The following is a 10,604-nucleotide window of genomic DNA, read 5'->3' as shown; positions in this document are numbered from 1 at the left end:
AGAGAGAGAGAGAGAGAGAGAGAGAGAGAGAGAGAGAGAGAGAGAGACAGACCATGGTGTGCATGTAGAAGTCATAGGACAACACTTGAAGTTGGGTCTCTTTTTCTACTGTGTAGGTTACAAGATCAATCTGGACTTGGGTCACCTGGCTTGCTGGAAAATGCTTTTAACCTGAGACTTCTGGCTCTGTTACATGTTCCTGGTTCATTGATTCTTGGTCATTATATTCTGACCTTCTTGATTTCTTTTTGCAGTTTTTGTCTTTAAATGTATTTTGCCTCTTTGAAGAGTAGCTATTTCTAATTATTTTTGGTTTCTGTTTTGTGGGACATGTTTTCATGCTTTCATTTCCAATCTGTGTCTGTCTTACCAGTGAAGTCAGTTTCTCATAGGTACCATATTGTTGGGTTTTATTTTATTTTTTAATCCATCTAGCCAGGTTTTATCTTTCAACTGTGGGATTTAATTCATCAGCACTCAAAGTTTTTATATGTATGTAATGTAAGGCTTTACTCTTGATAAATGTATTAATTTTTCTATTTGTTTTGAGTTCTATTTGCTCCATTATTCCTCTCATTCATCTTTATGGTTTGGTGCTTTTGCTCAGTTGACAAGGGCTGCTTCTGCTGTGTCTGCTGTTTGGCAACCAGATATGATGGTACATGCCTGCAATCTGAGCACTTAGGGGTTTGAGGCAGGGTCTTGAGTTCAAGGCCAGCCTGGGCTACATAGTGAGACTCTGCCTAAAAAATAAACTTTCTTTTGGTCTAATGAACTTTCCTTTAAATATGACTTGGAAGCTTCTCGCTTTCGGGTTGTAGAATTCTCTTTGTCTTACGACTTTGACAGTTTGACTATAATAAGTTGGTATGAGCATCTTTTTTGGACACATCTGTTTGGGTCATTTGACTCTCCTACATCTGGACATCCAGATCTTTCCCAAAGTGACGGATGCTTTTAACCATTATGTCCTTTAATTGACTTTGTATGCCTTTCTGCGGTTCTTTTCCTCTAGGCCCTCCTGGGATGCAACCTTTGTATATTTAATGATGTCCCAAAGTTCTTGAAGGCTTTCTTCACTATCCTTCTATCCCTTCTCCTTCAGTCTTCTTTCTTATCTGGTAGATATCTTTCAAAAGACTTGTCTTCAAGTTCAGCTTTTCTTTCTCTATTGATCTAGTTTGTTGTCGAGGCTTTTGACTGTAATTTTTAAATGACTTGTTGATCTCTGCATTTCCAAGATGCCTTTTTGATTCCCTTTCAAGATCCTTGTTTCTTTGCTGAACTTCTTTTTTATGTTTTAGATTTTTTTTAAGTGTTTTTGACTTTACTAGTATGTGTTCATTTTTATAAAATAGTGGGTTTAATTTGAAATTGTCATACATGTGTATTGTGTAGTTTCTTATATTCTTTCCTCCTTGTGTTCCCTCTTTCTCATGGTACCATCCTTCTCCCCACTTTCTCTTTCACTTTCATATCATATGTCTATGTCTATAGTCTAAACGTTGCACATAAGAGCCAACAGACAGTATTAGTTTTTCTGAGTCTGGCTTATTTCACTTAACATGAAGATCTCCATTCCGTCCATTTTCCTACGTGTAGCACAGTCTTGTTCTTTATTGCTGAATCAGACTCTATTGTGTGCATATATACTGCATTCTCTTTTGCTCAGTTTCTTACTGACATGATGTATTATCTTTTTGGTCTTGTTTATTTATGTGTATTTTCTTGAGTTTCTTTAGCTTCCTTATCATTTTTAATAAATCATTTATTCAGCATTTCATTAGTGTTTATTTCTTTAGAATCTAGTGTTAGAGAATTATATATTTTCTTGGAAGCATCATGGTGCCATATTCTTTTTCTTTCTAAATTTATTTTGTTCCTGACTCATATGTAGTATTGAATTTAGGGTGCTACAGTGTAGTCTCTATTCCTTCCCTTACTGTAATAAATGTTAAACTGTAACACATAGTATGGCAGAGTTAAAAAGACCCACTCTTGAGCCTGGCATGGTGGCAAACACCTTTAGTCCCAACCCCTGGGAGGCAGAGGCAAGTGGATCCCAGAGTTTGAGGCTATCTTGATCTACAGAACTAGTTTCAGGACAGCCAGGACTACACAGGGAAATCGTGGAGAGAGGGGAGGAGTTGGGGGAAGTATCCAAGGTAATCAAATGGACATCCTCTTTGCATGTGCCTTATCTATCTCATATCCAGCCAATAATGACCCTGGGCAGGCTGGGTTGTAATTTGCCCTTTGCTTTTGACCTAGCTGCTGGCAGGAACCATGGGGTCCATCTTTAGAGGTCCCATGATATCTTGTGAAGAAAGGCTTCTGCAAACTCTAAGGTGCTGCCCTTAATAAAAGAATAACCTGTACCCGAGGGCTCAGAGGGCTCCAGGCAGTTCTAGGAGTCAAGATGCTGACTGCACGGATGCAGATTTCCAGTTTCACACAGCAGTGTTCTGTTTTTATCCCACCAGAGCCTTTGCTTCATCAGAGGGAGCTTGTTTAGTTGAGACTTTTTGACGTTGGCTACTCCAGTGATTTTGGTATGAATCTTAGCTTCTTCTGCCCTTCTGCTGTGAGAAATGAGAAGGACACTGACCTCTCCCAGTTTATCGTTTTATAAAACTTCAAGCTTGTCCGTCAGTACCCAGTTCCATTGTTCTCGTGGTTACATTTGCCCTCTACTTTTCATCTCTTAGTGTTTCACAGCTGGACAAGCATGTACTCTGCCATTACTATGCCATCCCAGTTCATAAACAGTGGGACTTTGGCATCCCTGTTAGGGTTTCCCGGGCCCCACTTTTCAACAGCGACACGCATCCATTGTCATCTCAGTTGAGGGTGGTTCAGCATCAAATCCCTCCCAGAGTCACTGTCTTAGGCAACTTCTAGTACCAGTTAGGATCCGTGGGAAGCTAAACCCGAGAGAGAACTTAACGTACAAAAGCTTTATTAGAGGGAGCTTTGAACCAGCTCCCACAGAAGGCAAAGGAGCAGACTTGTGTGGATGAGGGATTTGAGCTGCTTCAGCATCAGTGAGAGTCTCGGCAGCTCCTTTGGAGGGTTCTAATGAAGAAGAGACCTCTCAGAGCTGTCCCGAGATGGATAAGAGAAAGCTAAGCCTTTGTACGTCATGCTGGGTCTGTGGGGCACCCTGGGAAGCAGGAGTGGCCTTTGGGATGGCAACTTTCTTCAGCAGGGTCAGTCTATGAAGAGGAAGGACGTAAAAAGCATCGTTATTGTGCAGCACATTCCTGACTTGTGCTTTTCTTCCCTGTAGCATCCTTTTATGGCGAAAGCTACGTGTGGCTCAGCACCACAGAGGTTTCCCACGAGCTGTCGCTTCAGTTAAGATTTCACACCAGCAAGCCACACGGCTTACTCTTCCTTGCAGCTGGGAAGATTGACTATTGCCTGATAGAACTTCTTTCAGGAATATTACAGGTATGCTTTAAAAAAATATTTAAAATATGTAAGAATATTTTAACAGAAAATGAGACCAATCTTTTCCTCACTAGAATAAAGTATAGAATAAAATGGCATGCCATGTATGCAAGGTGGGATAGTCTCTGTTTTTTTTTTTTCTTGCGTGTCTTAAATATTACCTGCTTTTTAACAATCCCTTCTTATGTCCCAGTCCATTCTGTAAGAGAACCAGCTCTCTGGAAGGACATTGCATTAACCCCTCTTAACAACCTAATGGCTTCTTTGAGGCCTCAGCACCTCCCAGCACTGCTGGGTTGGGGATTTAATCCTCACCATGAGTTTTAGTAGGGGTCAGCCCCTAGCAACCCATTCCCCAAAAGCACAAGGGAGGAACACCTTGATGGGCTTCACTAATCATGGTTCTTGTCTCTTTCAGGTGAAAGTAAACATGGGTACAGGCGAACAGATCCTCCTTTCTGAGCGAAGACTTCGTGTGGACGATTTGGTTTGGCATTCGGTGGATCTGCATTATGGCAAAGATAATGTTTTCTTGGCCATTGACAAGCATTATGAGACAACTGGCCAGCTGGCTGGTGGGATGTATGACTTTACCTTTCACCATGGAATCTATGTAGGAGGTCGTGGGGGGCTCAGTGTCCCTTACCTGGACAGAAAGACCCCCAACTTCCGTGGATGCATGGAGGATGTGGTGTTTAACCAGAGAGAGATCCTTGCATCCCTGAGGTCTTATCCTGGTTTTAAGAAGGTTTATGAGGTGTCACTGGGGTGTAAGGATGAGTTTTTTGCTGGGAAGGATGAGGCTATTAGCTTTTTCAGCTCTAGGTCATATGTTACCTTTCCAGAATGGAAGGTACACGGGGAAGGGATCTTGAGATTTTCTGTGCAAACTGGAACCCCACAAGCTTTGCTTTTATTTCAGTCAGGTAGAGGAAGAGATTTTGTTGCCTTAGAAATCCATGAGGGTCTACTGAAGGCTCATGTAGGAAGAGGCGGAACAAAAACTCAACTTTCATCGTTCAGCTTGGTTAGTGACAACAAGTGGCACATTGTTCAACTCAGGGTCACGGGGAGGCACGTGGACCTCATGGTGGATGAACACAGAGAAAGGGCACGGCTGCCTCTGCAAAGCCAAGAGTTTGTATCTGAAGGCCCCCTGTTCATGGGTGGCCTGGATGACCGGATGTGGGAAACAGTGCGCGGCTTAGAACTTGTGTCTGTGCCTGGGAAATCTGTTCGAGGCGCGTCTCTGAAAGGATGCCTGCGAGCCTTAGAAGCCAATTTGGAAAAGAGAGCGTTACGGGATGCTCTTGTTTCCAGAGACATTTCCACCGGGTGCACAAGCGAGGGGCTCCGTGGTATAGATCCCTCTGTGGCAGGGGAAGACTTGCTGCTGCCAGAGCCATCCCCTTCCACTGCCGTTCCCAGTGCCAGTTCTCCTTTGAAAAATCAAAGTGCCAGTGTTTTGGTTTTAAATAAGTTGGAAGTCCAAGAAGGTGGACGAGCTTTACTGGGACAAAGGCATATAGACGTGGATGTGGACTTCATGGATCTGGGTATCAATTATTCTCAGATACTGTTTAAGATACAGGAAATGCCTGCTCACGGGTTCCTTCAAATAGATGTTTGGCCTGCACAGGAAATGGAGAGGACTTTTACTCTGTCAGATTTGAGGCATGGGAAAGTGTGGTATGTCCACGATGGTTCGGAAGAGCCTACAGATTCTTTTACGTTTTGGGTTTTTTCTAGTAGCAAGCAGGCAATGCCATCCCAGCTGCAGGATCCTGTTCCACATGTTTTTAACATTATTGTCCTTCCAGTGAATGATCCACCACACCTTAAGCTCCCAGAAGGACACCTGCTTCTCTTTGAGAACACTAAGCAACGACTAATGCCCAACGTGATACAGGTGTTAGACCCCGACACAGACACTCAACATCTCAGGTTTTCGGTTCTTAACAACTTCAATTCAGAGGCTGGGTTTCTAGAAAGTGCCAAGGATCCCGGGAGAGCCATCAGTGGTTTTACAGACGTGGATTTACAAGATGGCAACATTTTCTATGTGCACAGGGGTCACCGAAACTCTCGGATTGTTCTGAGAGCAACTGATGGTGAGCTGGTTAGCAATACTGTGGTGTTGAGGGTCACGGCTGTCCCTTGGGACTTTGAAGTGGCTGGTAGGACTGGTGTGGTGGTACCACAGGGTGGCACCATTCTCATCACACGGAGCAACTTGTCTGTGAAGGTGAATGGTGGACAACATGAGCTGGACACTCTCTATGACATCACACAGCCACCTCAGTTTGGCCAAATTCAGCATCGAGGATCCAACGGAGAGTGGAAACCAGTTAGGACCTTTTCTCAGCGTTCTGTTGACCGGAGTCGGATCCGATACTATAGTTCATTCAAGGGGTTGAAGCAAGAAAATGTTACGGACCACTTTAAATTTAAAGCTAACGTAGAGGGGAGAGTAAGCAAGGAGCTCCTGTTTCCTGTGACTGTGCAGTGGCTGAAACCGACACTTCTGAAAAATATTCCTCTGGAGGTTAGCAACACAAACAAGGAAGTATTGAATTCTGGTCATCTGCAGGCTGCAACAGGGAGTGTGGAAGGAGATGAGAGGGAACTGTATTTCAAGCTACTGATTCCACCTAAGAAAGGAAAACTGCTACTCGGCAATAAAGTTCTTAAAACCGGTTCAATGTTCAGTCAAAGAAACATTACAGACTCTAAGGTAAGCTATGAGCCTCAGGAGAGGCCCGGGGAAGACTCACAGGATTCTTTTAGTTTCTCAATTGTTGTAAAACACGTAGAATCCAAGGATCATACCTTCAGGGTCAACCTTAAAGCAGATAAGACACATATCACTGTAAAAAACACTGGATTGTGTGTAAAAGAGGGAGAATGGACAGTAATTACAAAATCAGAATTATTTGTTCAGACATTGGACAATCGTGACTTCCAATATAAAGTCACCAAGAGTCCTCAGCATGGGGAATTGAAATTGGTCAGCTCTTCTTCTCTGGCAAAGGACAGTAGGGCCATCACTGGATTCACAGAGGAAGACATAATGAGTGAGAGACTGATCTATGTTCATGATGACTCTGAGACCCGCTGGGATGAATTCTTCCTTCTGGCCTCTGCCACAGGTCTGGGCCAACAGGGAGGGGTCAGAAGTCTTGAGTCTGAGCACATGTCTACAGAAATCAAAGTCAGCATTTCTGTTGAGTTGAAGAATGACGAGAAGCCAGTGCGTGTGGTAGATAAGATCTTTCATGTTGTGCGGGACAGCCAACGCTTACTGACACTAGCCGACCTCTGTTACCATGACCCTGACATAGATTTTGATGATGGCCAGTTGCTCTATACTCGGCATGGCATACCAAATGGAGATTTGGTGAATGCCACCGACCCGACTCAGAAGCTCTACCAGTTCAGACAAGAGGACCTACAGGAAGGGCGTGTGCTCTTCAGACACCAAGGTCCAGACTCTGCCCGGTTCTTGCTGTTCGTGACTGATGGTGTCCATTACACATCATCCCTTTTTGAGGTCAGTGTGTCAGAGGCCTATGTCCACATAGTCAACAACACAGGGCTGCTTGTGCACAGAGGGAGGGACAACTTTCTAACAACAGCCAACCTGAGTGTCACCACAAACCAAGATGTCAGAACAGACTATGAGTTTGAATTCCACATTGTGCAACCCCCGAAACATGGCAGACTCCTGGTCAACAATTCTGCCTTTCACTCATTTTCCCAACATGACCTAAAGCAGGGACGTGTGATTTATAGGTACAACGGTGATGGTAACTTCGATATCTTTAACCTGACAGTGAAAGTTAAAGATACCTACCTAGATGTGAGTATCTGGGTCCAAGTGTCCTTGGAGGGTCACCAATATTACACTCCGATTCTGCACAGCAAGAGCCTTATAGTTGAAGAAGGAAAAGCAATAAAACTGAGTAGAGGAAAGATCGAGGTAGGTGCTATCCAAAGCCTTGAGCATTCTTACTGGCTTAGACTAGTAGAGGCTTGTAATCCATTTGTTTGCTTCTGAGAACGTCCTCTCTGATAGTCTGTCTCTGTCTCTGTGTGTGTGTGTGTGTGTGTGTGTGAGTGTGTGTGTGTGTGTCTGTCTGTCTGTTTGTCTTTCTCACTATGTTTCTTGGTACTGGGTATAGTTTTAATGTATGTGTATGTGCACACACTTATGTACGTATTTATGTACCACTGAGATGAAAGGTTAGGAGGTTTTCAGTTTGATACTACCCATTTTTGGACAATTGGAAATAAAATCTGCACAATGTTCTGCCTTATTTTAAAGCTGTGTTTACATAGAGAGTCATGTGTGTGCCCACATGTAGTGTAGTATGAACTAGGACTTAGTAAGGGAAGTGTATATTATGATAAATTAAGCGCTCTTTATTTTTATTTTTGACACACATGCAGGCTGTTCTGTCTTTGCCTTAGGGACTTGAGGCAGGCTTCCAAGTGCAACCAGTCATATCAGAGATGATGAGTTTGAGCTAGAATCAGTTTGGTGAGTAGTTAGCCTTCACTAAGGGAATAGAAGGCACCAGCTTGTCACAGTTCTTTTCCACGCTACAAAATGACTGCATTTCACCACAAGGGGGCGTGTTCACCCTTGTGATGAAATGAGTTGCAAATCCTGTTCTGAGATGGTCTTTGCTGAATCAATGCAAAGAAAATGCATAGGAAGTGCTGAGCTAGTGAGAACAGAACTTAAAAAAGGAAAAGAGCCCTTTCCTCTACAGTTGTGAGATGCTACTGAGTCAACTGTTCTTGCTTCCGCCACCTTTGATTCTTTATAATCCCCACCAAGGATGAAATTCATGGCCCTGCAAATGCTAGACGCTAGGCAAGCCCCCAGCCCTCTCCTTAGAACATTTAAATTTTTTTAACCTAAATTTTTAGACTATTCAGGGTTTTTAGTGCTGTATGCAGATACTTCATAGCTGCTCAAGTGCTGTTGACTTAATTTTTAAATATTTATTTATTTATTTATTTATTTTTGTAAGCAGGGCTAATATTACAAATATTGGCCTGGGCCCCAGATCAGACCTGACCTGAAACTGTAACAACCCTGCTTGTAACTTAAGCCACTTGTTGATATTAAGAGAAATCATGTGGTTCGTCAATGGCTTTGATCGACTCTTATAGTTCTTCATATGTTTTTTCTTGTGTCTGTGTGTTGTGTTTGTGAACACAAGGCTGGGAATGAAGAAGATATTCCTTCCGAGGCTGTGTTCATCCTCAGAACTCCACCAGTACATGGATACATCCAAAAATCCACAGCAGAAGATGACATCATGGGTGCAGATTCGAAGCTCACTCTGAGCTTCACCCAACAGGATATTGATGATGGCAATGTCCTCTATGTCCAGACAGCTCCCGGCCAACAAAAGGATCAGTTCACGCTAGATGTGACAAAGGACTCCCGGGTTGTAAGGCGAGTGGAAATGCTTTTGGATATCATCCCTAAGTGGATACCTCTAGAGGTACAGAATCTCACAGTTCAAGAAGGGGGCTCCAAAGCACTTCTGCAGGACTACCTCCAAATTCCAAGCAAGTATTTTGAGAGTCTTGACTGTGACTTTGTTCTCCTTGAACAACCAAAGCACGGTTATGTTGAAAGTTCCAAGTTTCCAAGAGTAAAGCTAATGAAATTTTCCAGGAAAGAGGTAATAAATCTCAGTCAATATGTTTGAATATGTTGTGCCAGAGGGGGGCTGGCTAGAACTGACTCTTTATCATTTAGGCTCACAGGCTTTGTCGGTGATGGGATTTCAGAGTCCAGCTTCCCACAAGATGCTAGTAGCCTGTCTGCTGCATCTCTGTAGAAACCGTGTTAACATTGCCTAAACATCTTCACTGATAGTATATTTAAGACATCTTGAGAGGGGCCTTTGTAGTTAAAAGCACTTCAACATTTCTTTTCACTGACCTGAATTTAGAAATTTCTATTAGATCCTACCTCTCTTGAGAATGCAGTGTGAGGGATTATCCCTGGAGAAAACCATCCCTCATAGACCCTTTAAATACTTGAAAGAGGAGTTGCTAGATTCCCTTGAACTTTGTCTTTTTTGTTACATTCTCCTAGTCTTCTGACTTGCATGTACACCCTGTATTGATTTACATCCTGACTGTCCAACTCTACAGGAGTGCCCTGTTCCTCTCATTGATTCCAGGAACACAGCTGACTCATCTTTTAGCAAACATTTTTCATTCATGTCTGCATTCATCCAATCACTAAGTGTTTCACAGAGGACATACTATATGCTAAACATGGACTACGGGTGTCCAGAGTGGGATACAACTGGTCCTCTGGCATCCAGATGTGAGAAGATGAAATAACCAAAGTCAACTCAAGGTTACTGTCTGGTTCTTTGTTTGGTCTTATTGTTAGACGTTGGTTTCTTATCATGGGTAAAGGAATGATTTCTACCATTTTCCTTTAACTTTGAAAATTGGCCTGCAGTATTCCCTGGAAATATAGACTCTTTGGGTTGGAAACCGCAAACAACCTCCCACCATCTTTGCCTGGCTTCGCCTCTTCTGCTAAAAATACATGAGTGTTGCTTCGTTTTGCCTTTAAGAATTCCAAGTTGGGGACTGAAGAGTTGGCTCAACAGTTAAGAGCACTGATTACTCTTCCAGGGGACCCAGGTTCAGTTCCTAACATCCACATGGTTGCTCACAACCATCTGCAAATCTAGTTAAAGGATCTGACATGGCTATCAGGCATGCAAGTGGTACACAGACATATGTACCAGCAAAACATGCACATGTAAAATTAAATAAAAATTTGAAAATCCAAGTCATAGGATTCTTAATGGATTCAAATCTAGTTTCTAAAGGCTTGCTGTTTGAGTTACTGTGTGTTACCATGGTAACTGAAATATTTTTTTTTTGCCTCAAGAAATGCTATGGAGGAGCCAGACACTTCATCTTTGATGAGGATGCTCCCTTCTTGTCTCTCACGTTGTATTTCACAGTAGTGTTGCAGGAGTGCAGAATTGACAAATCCAATTCTAATTGGAGAGCAGGGAGAAGATCATAAGTAACTCTTTGCAAAGGGACAACGTTTAATCTAGACTTTGAGAAGTTAGATAAAGAGTTTGGAAGAAACA

General features: G+C 42.9%; 1 protein-coding gene across 1 annotated transcript in view; it reads left to right on the top strand.

Annotated features, from left to right (window-relative positions):
• The first annotated feature begins 3,110 nt into the window (after positions 1-3,110).
• Positions 3,111-10,604, top strand: part of LOC114634705 (chondroitin sulfate proteoglycan 4-like) — a 54,229-nt gene continuing 46,735 nt past the window's right edge. Inside the window, exons 1-4 of the mRNA XM_028783319.1 lie at positions 3,111-3,135; positions 3,290-3,453; positions 3,872-7,432; positions 8,685-9,155. Coding sequence (XP_028639152.1) covers positions 3,111-3,135; positions 3,290-3,453; positions 3,872-7,432; positions 8,685-9,155 — 4,221 coding nt within the window. The remainder of the gene's footprint in view (positions 3,136-3,289; positions 3,454-3,871; positions 7,433-8,684; positions 9,156-10,604) is intronic.

Source organism: Grammomys surdaster, unplaced genomic scaffold, assembly GCF_004785775.1.
Source record: "Grammomys surdaster isolate TR1022 unplaced genomic scaffold, NIH_TR_1.0 99, whole genome shotgun sequence".
Lineage (NCBI taxonomy): Eukaryota > Metazoa > Chordata > Mammalia > Rodentia > Muridae > Grammomys > Grammomys surdaster.
The sequence above is the reverse complement of the archived record's forward strand: the minus strand, read 5'-3'. Positions and strand labels throughout refer to the sequence as shown.